Raw genomic sequence first — 15,378 nt, 5'->3', positions numbered from 1 at the left:
AACCCGCCCTACGGTGAGCTCCTGGCTCCACATCGTTGGACTATGTCTGACCCATGGCCACAGTACCACCATCCACCCGGACCATCCCTGCATGCGGCTGTGACACTGCAGCGCACGGTCCCGTCCTCTGCCCGGGGGGGATGTTGATGGCGGCCCAGGGGGAACGGGGCAGACTCACCTGGGGCTGAGGTAACACCACCCCTCACACACACACTTGCGCTCAACGTACATGACACCCCCGCACGCTTTGGACAGAGCACAAAGGCAGCTTCTGTAGGTGTAACATTGACTTTAATAACCAAACGAGTTAATGCACGTGCCCTAGCCCCTAAAACTCATCTGTGCCCTGCACCCGTGCCAACTTACTCAGTGTCTAATTGTTTGGCCTTCCGGGCCCTTTGACTACGTCTACGTGGTTCCCCAGACGGTACAGCAGAACTGGAGGTGGACTCCTGTGATTCCTGCCCTCTGACACTGGATCCCTTTGGCGGCCGTTTCCTGGGGCGTCCTGGCCTAGATGGGCCAGGCTGCGGCCCGGGCGACTGGGATGGCGAGCTGCCAGCCTGTCCTGCCCGTTGCCCACCCGATGCACCTGGGACGGAAGGGGGGGAGTCCGAGGTGTCGCGGTGTTCCCGGACCTCCCCTACAGGGGGAGCCGGGACGGACCACACCACCTCCTCCTCCCTCGGGGTGCCCGATGGCCCCCAGGCCTCTACATGGGTGGTGGATGCGAACGGACTGGCCATCCGACGCCCCCCCGACATCTGGCGCTGCCAGCCCTGGAGGCCCGTGCTGGTATCGACAGCGGTCTGCAGGTTTGCAGCCATGGAGCCCAGGGGGTTGGCAAACCCTGTCTGTGACAGTGCGACGCCGGCTCGCACATGGCCACTGGCGCCGACGCCCTCAGCCATGGCCTGCAGGGACTGGGCCATGGCCTGCAGAGACTGGGCCATGGCCTGCTGAGACTGGGCCATGGCCTGCTGACACTGGGCTATGGTGTTGAGCGCCTCTGCCATCTGGCGCTGGCACTGGCTCATGGCCTCCTGTGAGAGGGCAGCCATGTCCTGGACCACAGACGCCGCCTGCACGGAAAGCCCCAGGCCTCGCAAACCGTTCCCCATATCTGACACCGTCGCACCCATTGCCTCCACCGCGGACGCCACCCGTGCGGTGTCGGCCTGGGTGGCACGCATGACCGGCACCACTCCCAGCTCCTGGACGCGGGTGGACTCCTCCACCTGCGACTGCAGCCGCCGCAAGCCGGCCGTCACCCTCTTCGCTCGTCTCCGGGTCGGTGGTTGCATCGGATCTATGTGTGGGTGTGGTAACTCCAGGAACCCGGGATCCATCTGGGCGGCAGATGTTCGCTTGGGCTGGGCTGCCCTCCGACCGCCCGGCCCCTCTGCTGCTCCTACCTCCACCTGCTGTACCGGGACGGCTGTGTTGTGCGCACCAGTGAGTGTAGCAGACGCCTCACCACGAAAGTGCCCAACCGAGGTGAGTGTTTCTGCGATGGTGGAGGGTGTTGGTGACAGCAGTGGCGTTGTGTCGTGCTCTTCGTCCCACTCTGAGTCCATGGCACTTTGGGGTGGGGGTTCGTCTCCACCCATCCACTCTGAGTCACTGTCTGGTATTTCGTCTTCCTGGGTAGTGCTGTCCCGGGTAGTGCTGTCCCGGGTAGGGGTGTCCCGGGCAGTGCTGTCCCGGGTAGTGGTGTCCTGGGTAGTGGTGTCCTGGGTAGTGGTGTCCTGGGTAGTGGTGTCCTGGGTAGTGGTGTCCTGGCTCGGATGTGACGGGGGCCTGTGGCTGCCCCCCTCGTCGCTGGGTGGTCGCTCCCGCACGTGACGGGGGTGTCGTCTCCCTGTTGCTCCAGGTCTCTCCATCTCCCGTGGTGTGCGAGGGGCATCCTGCGGGCGTCGCATGCTGGAGGGTCCGGGTCTCTCTGTCTCCCGTGGCCTCCGAGGGGCATCCTGCGGGCGTCACATGCTGGAGGGTCCGGGTCTCTCTGTCTCCCGTGGCCTCCGAGGGGCATCCTGCGGGCGTCGCATGCTGGAGGGTCCGGGTCTCTCTGTCTCCCGTGGCCTCCGAGGGGCATCCTGCGGGCGTCGCATGCTGGAGGGTCCGGGTCTCTCTGTCTCCCGTGGCCTCCGAGGGGCATCCTGCGGGCGGTCTGCATCTGCGGGGATGGGTGCCTGGACGTTTGGTCCTGCGATACACAATGAAGCATGCATGGTTAGACATCAGGCAGTGATCAGGTGATATGGGGGAGGGGGAAATAGGGGAGGGGGAATATGGGACGGGCTGTCGGTGGCTCACTTGCTAGTACGCCCCCGACCTCTGCATCAGCAACCTCCCGGTCCTCAGGTCCGCCAGCCAGTTCCAGGGCCCTTTCCTCGTGTTCGGTCAGTGGCCTCTCATCAGCGGGGCCTCCTCCAGTCCTCACATGCTCCCTATTGTTGTGTGCGCGCTTATCCTGTGGGGGGGGGGGGGGGGGTCGGGGGGTGGTGGTGGCAGGGGTAAAAGGCAACACTGTTAGGCAGGTATATGAATGCGCGCCATCGGTTGCGCGTGCATTGCAGAGGTTAAGGTTAGGGCTGGATTCACTTGGGGATATGGGGGATATGGGGAGGGGGGGATATGGGGGATATGGGGGAGGGGGGATATGGGGGAGGGGGGATATGGGGGAGGGTGGATATTGGGGAGGGGGGATATGGGTTATATGGGGGAGGGGGGATATGGGGAGGGGGGATATGGGAGAGGGGGGATATGGGGGATATGGGGGAGGGGGGATATGGGAGGGGGGATATGGGGAGGGCGGATATGGGGGAGGGGGGATATGGGGGAGGGGGGATATGGGGAGGGGGGATATGGGGAGGGGGGATATGGGGGAGGGGGGAATATGGGGGAAATGGGGGAGGGGGGATATGGGGGATATGGGGGAGGGGGGATATGGGGGATATGGGGGATATGGGGGAGGGGGAGATATGGGGGAGGGGGATATGGGGGAGGGGGGATATGGGGAGTCTCACCCTGCCTGCTCTGACGAGGTTGTTCACCTTCTTGTGGCACTGGGTGCCTGTCCGTGGTGTCAGGGCCACAGCGGTGACGACCTCTGCTACTTCCCTCCACAGACGCCGGCTGTGGCGTGGGGCAACTCTGCGGCCGTGTCCGGGATACAGGGCGCCCCTCCTCTGCTCCACTGCGTCCAGGAGCGCCTCCACATCCCGTGACTCGAACCTCGGGGCTGAGCGGCGGCCAGCCATCCAGTCGGGTGTTCCGGTCGGGTGTTCCGGTCGGGTGGGGGGGAGCAGCGCGGCCTTATGAGCCGTCACGCCGTGCGGCGCGTATGACGCTGCACAGCGTGAACCACGTGCGCAAGCGCGGATCCCGTTACGTCGCTGCTAGCCCATTTCGGGCCGGAGACTTTCGACCCATTTTTCCGACGTGACGCAAGTCGGATTTGTGCCGTTTTTTGCGCCGATCGGCGGACTTTCCGCCGATAACGGAGAATTTCACCCCATGTGTATTGAAACCTGTAAGAAACCAGACAGCACTGAAACCAGCAGCCATCTGCAGAGTAATGAGCAATTCCAAGCCACAATTGCAACAGTTAAGGTGAATAAAGCCAAGCCAGACTCCTCGGCGCCAGCAGGAGCCAAGACAAAGGAAGGCCAACGGACATTTAGGGACCGCCCAGCGATCAGGGACCACCTCCGGTATTGGAGAAATCGATCCAAATGATCGGAATGCAGTCCAATCATTTGGAACCAGGTACGGGGTCCGCCCCGAAGGGCGGGAAGCCCCTGGGGACTCTAAAGTAAAGCCCCCAAGTTCAAATCGTCCTTCTTTGGCAGGGTCACTCAGCAGCTCGAACCAACCCTTGACAGTGACCTGCCTCGCTGCCTCCAACCAAATAAGTCTCAAGTCAACGCTCGCTACGAGATAGGCGCTCCTAGCTACAAGTCCATACCAGCCTTTGAATCCTGCAGACTCAGGACCTGAACGAAAGGCCATTTGTTCCCCTGACCTGGTGGGCCAGTCCGAAGCTAAGTATAGACCTTTTAGTGATAGGAATAGCCTAGAAAGTAGAGTTTATGCATGAGTAGTGATTTACTGTGTATAATAAATGTGTTTTGATTTGAATCTTACTAATTGGTGTGTTGAGTTATTGATCATTCCTTGAACTTGAACCTCGTGGCGGTATCATAAAGATACCTGGTGACTCTAGAGCAAAGGTTAAACAAACAGAGCAAATTACGATTTAAGAGCCAACCAAAAGTTAGCAACAGCGGTCTACATCCGCAGTATTGGTACAGGACCCACATGAATTCCTGGCATGATCGTCTGCGCGCAGGACCAGTGTTCTACACGGTCTGGGCCCAAGGAAATGAAGCACACTGCCACCTGGACCACATGCATCAACAGGACCAAGAGCTGCCGGGGCAATACCCAGAGACAACACTCCGGTTCCGGATGTCATTCCCTGTGCCGCCTAAGGAGATCCCTGAGGCCCCGCTGAGGTTGGACCGCCTCACACTGTACCCACTGGCCGTCGGAAGTCAGGAAGCCGAGATGACGACCACACCCTCAGGTCCATCTGACGACAACAACGATCCTGGATCAAACATGGACACTGGCCCGCCAGACGACCATGTACCGGTGCCAAAACTCCGACAGTCTCACCGGCCAAACTGCCCCAACTTCACCGCCTTTCGCAGAAACAATGTTCTCCAATGCGCTACATCCCAGGCCGGCTGCGCAGCCTCTGGACCTCCAACCTCTGCCCAAATGATTGAGGGATCCATCGGCGGAAGACGTGGACATTTCTCCTGACCGGGGCTGGGGGTTGGGTGGGGGGGGGGGGTGAGTTATGACCCCCCCAAGGGCTTGCACCTGCATTCCCCTCCTACACCTTGGAACATGAGCTCCCCAGGTGATTAGGGGGCAGAGTTTCATCCCAATTGGATGATTCCCCACAGGATATAAATCCCGGCCTGGGAGCATGTTGGGGAAGAGATCACTGAGGGGTAGTGGAGAGGAGAGAGTATTGTATTGAGGAGTAGAAGAATAAACCTAGTTGTATCCTGTCTTTCTGGCTACGTGTAGAGTCCTTACCTTCAGTCAAAACAGGCGCCGAGCTTCCTGTGGAGTTAAATTTTCCAGTTCACATTAATGCCCCTGCTGCTGTTTATCATAAGATGTCAGGGACAACTCCCAAGCTCTACTATCCCTTGTAATTTCACTCTGTGGAATTTTGTAGTTTTCACTTAGCCCCTCACTGCTAAATATGGTTCAGAAGTGAATGCATGAATACATGAGCCGAGATATAAGTGGATTCTGCACAAGATTTCTTGCAAACACTGAAGCCCCATTAGACTTTGCTGAGAGCAACTATACAAATTCCATCAATGAATAAGAAAATATGAAGTTGCATAGAAATTAACTAGTTAGAGGTAAAACAAATGTAAAAAACAATCCACATATCTTTTTGAGTCTCAACCCTAAAATAAAAGTTGTATTGTGTTTCAGGAGCTAATATGTTTGAGAGCCATTCGTGATGTAAATGTGCCCAAGTTCCTACAAGATGACCTCAAACTCTTCAATGGAATTGTATCTGATCTCTTCCCCAAGATCAAGGAAGAACCCGTTGACTATGGCATTCTGGACGCATCCATTCGAAAAACATGTGTTAAGAAAATGCTAAAAGATGTTGATGGTCAGTTACTTTTCATGTTAAAAAAAGTCCTTTAATAAGTGGGGATCAAAAGAAAAATGTGTATGTTCGAAATGTATCGCAATATACAATGATTGAAAATCTTGGGGTCAATTTTACTGACTCTTGCCTCTGAATCACCCAAGTTGCACCCTTTTTTGTTGCCCATGTTTCCCAAGTTCTACCTGATTTGATTTGATTTATTGTCACATGTACCGAAGTACAGTGAAAAGTATTTTTCTGCGGGCAAAACACAGTACGCACATAATCGAGTACATTAACAAATGGTACATCGACAAACAGTGATTGGTTACAGTGCAGAACAAGGGGCCAAACAAAGCAAATACATGAGCAAGAGCAGCATAGGACGTAGTGAATAGTGTTCTTACAGGGAACAGATCTGTCCAAGGGAGAATCATTGAGGAGTCTAGTAGCTGTGGGGAAGAAGCTGTTCCTATGTCTGGATGTGCGGGTCTTCAGACATCTGTATCTTCTGCCTGATGGAAAGGTCTGGAAGAAGGCAAAGCCTGGGTGGGAGGGGTCTCTGATAATGCTGTCTACCTTCCTGAGGCAGCGGGAGGTGTAGACAGAATCAATGTGCGGGTGGCAAGCTTGTGTGATGCATTGGGCTGAGTTCACCATACTCTGCAGTTTCTTGCGATGTAGGCCGAGCAGTTGCCATACCAAGCTGTGATGCAGCCTATACGTACCTGTAGTTGTGGGTGCAGTTTGACTTGCCCACCTGCATGAGGTGCAGTTAGAGTCGGATCAAGTTAATGAGGCAAGAGGTGACATTCTAGTTGACTGCCTCACTTTACAGGAGCCATATGGCATCTTTGCACATGAGTGCAGAAGAAACATGACACTGCAATCTACACCCGACCATGCCAACCCAGAGACTCTCTGGGTTTCTGAGGACAATAATAACGCTGTGGCTCAGGACTCTTTCATTTTCATTCAACCTCCCCATTCCTCCCAGAATATGTAAATACAATGAACACCTCTGGTTACCATTTTCCATTGGGAACAGAAAGCCCAATTTATCTAATTTTCCTGCCTTCCCACTATTAGAAATTGCCAGAAAATCCAGGGAATGCATTTATTGTAATCTTGATCTACACCAATAGAGAATTGATCTACACCAGTAGAGAATCTGTTTTGCATTGTGCCACATTTTATTTTCTATCCACTTCCATTGACATGGGCGGAATTCTCCGTCGACCAACGGCAGAATTGATTGGGCGAGAATCGCGCATCAGTCAAAAATCGTGGCCGACACCAGGCAGCAAACGGAATGCCATGCTCTGGTTCCTTGACAATGGCATGAGTGCCTTCTACGCCGCATGTTGGTGTGGCCGTGAAATTTGTACAGTAAACGCCGTTGGCATATCATTAACGGGCCAGTCTCGGTATTCGCCAGGCCTCCAGCAATGCTCTGCCTCTGCCTAGAGAAATTACTGATGACAAGATTCACTTGTGGTATATAAAATCAGGCACCGTGGCTGCTGAAGGAAAGGGAGGAGGTAGGACATGTTCTAAAAGGTGCAATCATGGGCTGCCGGTGCTGCCGCTGGCTGAGGGGACTTCTGTCAGGGTCGGAGGGACTAGCGAAGGGTGATCAGGAGATGGGCCATGGGGTCAGGGTGACCCCCGAGACCAGGCTGTCCAGGCACAGGCTGCCATTGCCGCAGCCTGAAAGGCAGCCATCTTGCTGCGCACCCCACTCACCGCCCACTGTGGCCCATGGTTGTGCAGAAAGACACCGGCCATATGGGTGCCCCCACCCATCACCCCCCCCACCCACACCTGGGTGCCACCCTGCTGGCAGGGCATTACGCTGCCCACACAAGGTGGGTGGTCACAGTATATCCCACAGGAGGGTGCCGGATAGGGACCACAGAGCGTACAGCTGGCATGTACGGTAGCATAGTGGTTAGCACAGTTGCTTCATAGCTCCAGGGTCCCAGGTTCAATTCCTGGCTGGGTCACTGTCTGTGCGGAGTCTGCATGGTCTCCCCGTGTTTGCGTGGGTTTCCTCCGGGTGCTCCGGTTTCTTCCCACAGTCCAAAGATGTGCAGGTTAGATGGATTGGCTATGTTTTGTGTCAGGGTGGACAGGGGAAGGGGAAAGGTGGACATACAACCTGCACTTTTGTATTTGGAATTTATCAATAACATTCAATTTATCAAAGGCAACGCACCTAAAAATGTAACTTCTGAGGAGTTATATCTTCAAGGTGTCACATTGTCTAAAAACTAAAAAGAGTTGTGATTGGCTCAAACAACCACTAATGTGTTAAATTACCAATTGGTTACAAAATTGATCAGTGTAAAAAACAACAATAAAGAGCGGGTAACTAGCTGATGGCAAAGGACCAAATCTCTTAGGTTTTCTTTGTATATATATTTATTGAATTTCATACACAAACATTAACCACATTATCCTCGAGTAGAAAATAGTAATATAGACAGAAAATAGTAATACAGAGTCACAAATGTTATATATACATCTGCCCTTATAACTGAAACAAACTAATTAACCCCACTATAAACTAACCCCCCCCCACCCCACCACCACTCCCAACAGTCGACCATGTCTAGGTCCTTACAAAATGAGATAAATGGCTGCCATCTCAATTTCCCCACTGATCCCCTGATAGAATCATGGAATTTACAGTGCAGAAGGAGGCCATTTGGCCCATCGAGTCTGCACCGGCTCTTTGAAAGAGCACCCTACCCAAGCCCACACCTCCACCATATCCCCATAACCCAGTAACCCCACCCAACACTAAGGGCAATTTTAGACACTAAGGGCAATTTAGCATGGCCAATCCACCTAACCTGCACATCTTCGGACTGTGGGAGGAAACCGGAGCACCCGGAGGAAACCCACGCACACACGGGGAGGATGTGCAGACTCTGCACAGACAGTGACCCAAGCCGGGAATCGAACCTGGGACACTGGAGCTGTGAAGCAATTGTGCTAACCACCATGCTACCGTGCTGCCCAAATGCTGCCGTGATGACATACTTCATTTTCTCCAAGTGTAGAAATGACATCAAATCGTCCAACCAGGCGGTGTGGGAGACCGCCAACAAAGCAATATTTGCCCCCTGGCCACTAAAGAGGCAAAGGCGAAAACATCCGCCCGCCCACCCCCGAGTGAAATGCTGGTGAGTCAGAGACCCTAAATATGACTATTAATGGACCTGGTTCTAGGGCTAACCGTAGAATCTTAGATATCATATCAAAAAGGAAATTCAGTAGCTAGCAAGTTTGGGACGCAAGGTTTTTTAAAAATGTAATGGCCGACATTCTCCGTTTGGAGACTGTTCTCTTGCCACAGGAGTGCAAATCACGAAGCAATTTAGTATCCATCACCATGCAAATTTATGTCGATGAATGCGAGCCATTCCTGAGGGATTTCTGCGAACCGGCCGTCATTTTTAGCAGCCCGATAGCGAAATCAAACGACTGGCTACTCCCAGCACTGCAAATCAACCCTACCCACCCCGCATCACGAAGCAGCCCCACACCTGGATTTTCTGGGTGCCCCCCTTCCCAAAGTGTGGGGGTGACCAGACCCGCCGACCCCAGGGACTCCGTAAATAAAGAGACCCCCCCCCACACCGACCCCCTGAAAAGGGAGACCCCTCCAGGGACCCGTAACTAAAGGAACCGCCCCCCCCCCCGACAAAGACATCCTAAAATGGAGATCACCCAGAGACCCTCTAAAGAAGGAGAGCCCCCCCCCCCAGAAACCCCTAAATAGGGAGACGCCCCCAGGAATTCCCTAACAAAAGAAACTCCCATTGGGATACACTAATAAAAAGACCCCCTTCCTCACTGACCTCCCCAGAAAAGAGACTCGTGTCTGGAAACTAGAGAGTAGTCCATGCAGGGACAGTGAAAAAAAATACAGTTGTAACACTCACCTGGCAGCAGCATGTGTCTATTTCTGGAAAGAGAACAGCTGTGACCTGTGTTTAAACCCCTCAGATCCTTTTGCAGCAAGCAATTCATTAATTTTTCATAGTGAGCTATGATTGACAGCTTCAACAAAAGAGCTGTGCGCCTTGCTTCATTCATCTTCTTCACTTGCTGTAACCACAATGTTTACAAACATCAACCACATCAGAGAGAGTTAAGTGATTTAGAAGTGCTGAATTGGAAATTGATAGCACTTAACAAAAAAAGGCGAAGAAACACCCCGCTAAACATACCGTTCAGCAGACTTTAGCTTGAGTCCACTGAATCGCGCCCAATGTGTCTGAAGATTGAGATGATGATCTAGTTCAATGAAGGCATAAGAGGTAATTTCCTCACTTTTGTGCTTCTACCAAGGAGCCTTGCCTGATGGGGATGCATATGTGAAAATGCTGCGTACAATTTTCCATCCATTGAAGCGGTTGGAAAATGGTGCATACAATCCAAATTTTAACATGCATCCTTAGTGGACAAACCTCCCAACTGAAAGAAAAAAGTCATAAAATTACATATATAATCTGTTTTTGGGCTCACTGCCATGAAATTCATTGAGAACTTTGGATTATCAACTATGCAGTGAATCATTTATGGTTTCTCCTCTTGTCCAGGCTTTGTGATCAAGTGCATTCAGTTGTACGAAACCACAGTTGTCCGGCATGGATTGATGTTGGTCGGTCCTTCAGGGTCTGGAAAGACAAAGGTAAGATACAAGTGTAGAACTATTGTCTATACAACAGGACCATAACCTCACCTCATGTATAATTAATCCACCAAACCTACAGCGTAAAATGTTGAGTTATTGACACCGATTCTCATCTTCACATTCTTCGTAGTATTTCAAAGTTGAACTGTGTTAAACGTCTTATAGCCAGTTGGTGAAGGAGGAGACCAGAAGTTCATCTTTATTCTGTTTTAAATTTATTTGTAAAGTGATCAACATTACAAATGTTACAAGCTCCCAGCTCTACCATCCACCACTAATCCATTAATGGCAACAAGTGTCTGTTCTCTTTTAGAGACTAGTAAACATGTGATCAACCCTTAAAGGGCACTTTCATGGCTGGTTCTACAGGGGGGGAACTTGCAGGTTAGTGGTATTCCCATGGGTCTGTTGGCCTTGGTCTTCTAGGTGGTAGAGGTCTCAGGTTTGGAAGATGGCATTTGACGGGTTGCTGAAGTGGATCTTGGCCTCAAATCCACACTGCTACGACTGCAGCAGTGGTGGATGAAGTGATACTTAAAATGTGAATGAGGTACCAATCAAATAGGCTGCTTTGTCCTGGATGGTATGAATTGAATTGAATTGCTCATTCAAAGAGCTGGCAAAAACACAATGGACTCCTTCTGTGCTGTAACAATCCTATGATTCTGTGTTGAGCTTCTTGAATGCTGTTGGAGCTGCACTCATCCATCACACTGCAGGCCAGGATTTGGGGTGTCAGGAGGTGAGGTACATGCTGCAGATTTCCCAGCTTCTGATCTGCTCTTGTATTTATTTGACTGACCCAGTTAAGTTTCTGGTCAATGGTGACTTCCAGGATGTTGATGGTGGGGGATTCAATGGTGACGATGTTACTGAATGTCATGGGGAAATAATTAGGTACTTTCTAGTTGCAGATGGTCATTGTCTCGCACAAGTGTTGCACGAATGTTACTTGTCAGTTCACATCTCAAGCCTGTTTTTAAGGCAAAGATAGATAGATTGTTGAACAGTAATGGCGAGTGGGCGGGCAAGTGGAGCTTGTAATGTTCTTTGATTGGGCTGGGTTTAGGACGCAACCCGAGGGATTTCTTGCTTCAATACACTAGCACTGAGATGATTGGCCTCCAACAACCACAACCATCTTCCTTTGTATTAGGTGTAAGAACATAGGAACTGGGAGCAGGAGTTGGCAATTCAGCCCATTGAGCCTGCTCCACCATTCAATACGATCATGGCTAATCTTATCTCGGCCTCAAATCCACTTTCCTGCCTGTTCTCCATAACCCTTCAACCCATTACTAATTAAAAATCTGACTATCTCCACCTTAAATTTACTCAAAGTCCCGGCATCCATTGCACTTAGCATGCACATAGTCCTGTGTTATAGCTTCACCCAAGTTAACACATCATTTTTAGAAATGGCTGGGGCTATTACTGGCATGCTCCCCTACGAATTGAGGCAGGGTTGAACCCCTGGTTCGATAGTAATGGTGGGGGATATGCTGAATCATAAGGTTACAGATTATGGTGGAACACATTTCAGCTCTTGCTGATGGCCTACTGCATCTCATGGGTGCCCAACTTTCAGCTGTTAGTTTTTTGAGGGAATTAGGAATATTTAGCAAGGTGATAGAGCCCACAATATGATAGAAAGTACCCTCAGTATGTCCCCATGAGGACTGTGAGATGATCACTCTAACCAATACTGTCATGGACAGATGTCTCTGAAACCGGGATATTAATGAGGATCAGATAAAGAAAGCGTTTACCTTTTGTTGACTCTCTTACCACCTGCTGCAGGCCTAGCTTCATATATATCTCCTTCAGGATTTGGCCAGCTTTGTAATAGTGGTGTTCAATATAAAGCAATGCTGGTTCATCAATTGTTGGAGGGTCTAAGTAGTAATCAGCTGATGGTTTCCATCGTCTTATTTGGTCTGATGGCATGACATTTCCTGGGGTCTGGTATTAATATTGAAGACTCCCCCGATCATCCCCTCCTGACTGTATGCCACTGTGCAACTACCTCTGGTGTGTCTGACCTGCCAGTGACACAGGACAGGTTTCATTGGCCAAAATATTGAATACAGGAGTTGGGACGTTTTGTTGAAGTTGTACAAGACATTAGTAAGACCACACATGGAATACTGTGTTCAGTTCTGGTCACCCTATTATAGGAAGGATATTGTTAAACTAGAAAGAGTGCAGAAGAGATTTACGAGGATGCTACCAGGACTTGATGGTCCGAGTTATAAGGAGAGGCTGGATAGGCTGAGACCTTTTTCCCTGGAGTGTGGAAGGCTTAGGGGTGATCTTATAGAGGTAGATAGTCAACATCTTTTCCCAAAGGTAGAGGGGTCTAGAACTAGCGGGGATAGGTTTAAGGTGAGAGGGGAGAGATACAAAAGAGACCAGAGGGGAAATACTTTCACACAGAGGGTGGTGAGCATCTGAAACGAGCTGCCAGAGGCAGTGGTAGAGGCGGGTACAATTTTTTCCTTTAAAAAACAGTTAGACAGTTACATGGGCAGGGTGGGTATAGAGGGATATGGACCAAAGGCGGGCAAGTGGGACTAGCTTATTGATAGAAACTGGGTGGCATGGACAAGCTGGGCCGAAGTGCCTGTTTCCATGCTGTAAACATCTGTGACTCTCAGACATACTCAGGAATTGTAATGGATGAGTCTATACACTGGCATTAAGGTATGATTCAATGACCATGTCAAGTTGTGCTTGACTAGTTTGTGGGATAGGCTCTTCCAATTTTAGCACCAGTCCCCTGCTATTAATGAGAGGTGGTCTTTGCAGGACCAACTGGGTTGAGTGTGTCTTTGTCAGATCCATTGCCTAGGTCAATGCTGGATGGTCTGTAAAGTTTTATTCTCCTTTGACATTTTTCATAGTTGTTTTGATACAACTGAATGACTTGCTAGACTCTTTCAGGGAACACTTAAGAATTAACTACATTGCTGATCATCTGGAGTCAGATTGGGTAAAGGTGCCAGATTTCCTCCCCTTAATTATTAATGAGTCAAATAGGCTTTCACAAAAATCTGATAGTTTCACGGGCACAGTATTCTACAGCTTTCTGAGGGAACAGGCTGGGATAGATCAATGAGTTATTATTCTGAAAGGTCAGTCTTGATTTGTAGCCATATCCATATCTTGCTGCATGTGCCTTGACAATGACCAGGAATCTTTATCGGGGAAATCTTTGGTCACCACTAAGAGTTTGATGCTAGCTATTCATGCCCTTTCAAGCTGATTCTCTAATTTCCTGAGACCAGGGGCGGGATTCTCTGACTCCCCGCGGGCCGAAGTCCCGCTGCTGTAATGCCAGGCCCGCCGGCGTGAATTAAACCACCTCCCTTACCAGCGGGACCAGGCAGCGCGAGCCGGCTCCGGGGTCCTGGTGGGGGTGGGGGGGGGGGGCGTGGGGCGATCTGGCCCCGGGAGGTGCCCCAACGGTGGCCTGGCCTGCGATCGGGGCCCACCGATCCGCCTTTGGCCCCGGCTGGCATGGCGCCAAAGGCCTTCCACGCCAGCCGGCGGGACGGCAACCACGGTAACCACTCCGGCGCAGTGAGGGCTTGGCCCCTAAAGGTGCGGAGAAATCCGCACCTTTGGGGCGGCCTGATGCCGGAGTGGTTCACGCCACTTCATCCCGCCAGGACCCCTCGCCCCGCCGGGTAGGGGAGAATCCCGCCCCAGAAGTGAGAACCTCCAAAAACTGGAGCCCAATGCACAATCATATTGCTGTCCTGCACTTGTATTTGTGCTCCTTGTCTTCAATGATACCCTTAACATTCACCCTGGAACTGTTGTTCACTCTTGGTGCTCTGCCTGCCTACAAAGGTAGCACAGTAGCATCGCTGTTTCATCCCCTTCATTTTGTGCAGGGATCTCTGAAGGTACTGTGTGAAGAGCTTTGCTAATTAATCAGCCCAGGTATGCAGGTAGAAATCCATGGGCCCTGAAGGAGCTCCAAGCCCAGCCTTTAGCCCTCCATTCATCTCATTTATGCTCATCTGTTGTCACCTCCATTTGATCCTCCTCACTCATGCTCAGTGCTTCAATAGATCCTGTCTCCTCACCCAGCTTACCTGATTTTTCTGAAGTGGATGTTTTCATACTGGTGCTTGATGGATGCTTATGTGGTCGGTATGCTTCTTGCTCCTTCCTGATGCCACGTCTTTGGATTTTCTGACACAAACCTAATGGAACTTGTATCAATGTAAGAATGAATGGCTGTAGAAACAGGAGCAAGACCAATATATTATTATTGCTGGAAATCGGCAGATGTGGTCATCTATTATTCAGTCAATCGCTGAGTTTAAAATGTTAACTGAAAGGATCCACTTACCATGTTGAACTGCAAGACTAGTTGATTATTTAATAACTAAATGGGTCGCTAAATAATTGGGCTGTGCTGTTTTACTCCTCAACATTATACACGTATCGATCATTATACAGCACGGTAGCACAGTGATTAGTACAGTTGCTTCACAGCTCCAGGGTCCCAGGTTCGATTCCCGGCTTGGGTCACTGTCTGTGTGGAGTCTGCATGTCCTCCCCGTGTCTGTGTGGGTTTCCTCCGGGTGCTCCGGTTTCTTCCCATAGTCCAAAGATGTGCAGGTTAGATGGATTGGTTGTGCTAAATTGCCCTTAGTGTCCAAAAAAGGTGAGGCGGAGTTACGGGGATAGGGTGGAGGTGCAGGGATAGGGTGGAGGTGTGGGCTTAGGTAGGGTGCTCTTTCCAAGGGCTGGTGCAGACTCGATGGGCCGAACGGCCTCCTTCTACACTGTAAATTCTATGCTTCTGTGATCCAGCCACCATTGGAAGTAGCATACAGACACAAATGTTACTTAATGTCTTATACTTTTGCAGAGCAAGATACTGTCATTAGGCAGGCAGTCACTCCTTAGTTAATTTGACATTTAGTTTACTGTAAAAAGAGTGAAATTCCTTTAGAAC

General features: G+C 50.9%; 1 protein-coding gene across 1 annotated transcript in view; it reads left to right on the top strand.

The window, feature by feature from the left end:
* dnah1 (dynein, axonemal, heavy chain 1) overlaps positions 1-15,378 on the top strand; it is a 1,119,271-nt gene that overhangs the window by 538,575 nt on the left and 565,318 nt on the right. Inside the window, exons 34-35 of the mRNA XM_072472076.1 lie at positions 5,530-5,716; positions 10,309-10,400. Coding sequence (XP_072328177.1) covers positions 5,530-5,716; positions 10,309-10,400 — 279 coding nt within the window. The remainder of the gene's footprint in view (positions 1-5,529; positions 5,717-10,308; positions 10,401-15,378) is intronic.

Source organism: Scyliorhinus torazame, chromosome 13 (genome assembly GCF_047496885.1).
Source record: "Scyliorhinus torazame isolate Kashiwa2021f chromosome 13, sScyTor2.1, whole genome shotgun sequence".
Lineage (NCBI taxonomy): Eukaryota > Metazoa > Chordata > Chondrichthyes > Carcharhiniformes > Scyliorhinidae > Scyliorhinus > Scyliorhinus torazame.
The sequence above is the reverse complement of the archived record's forward strand: the minus strand, read 5'-3'. Positions and strand labels throughout refer to the sequence as shown.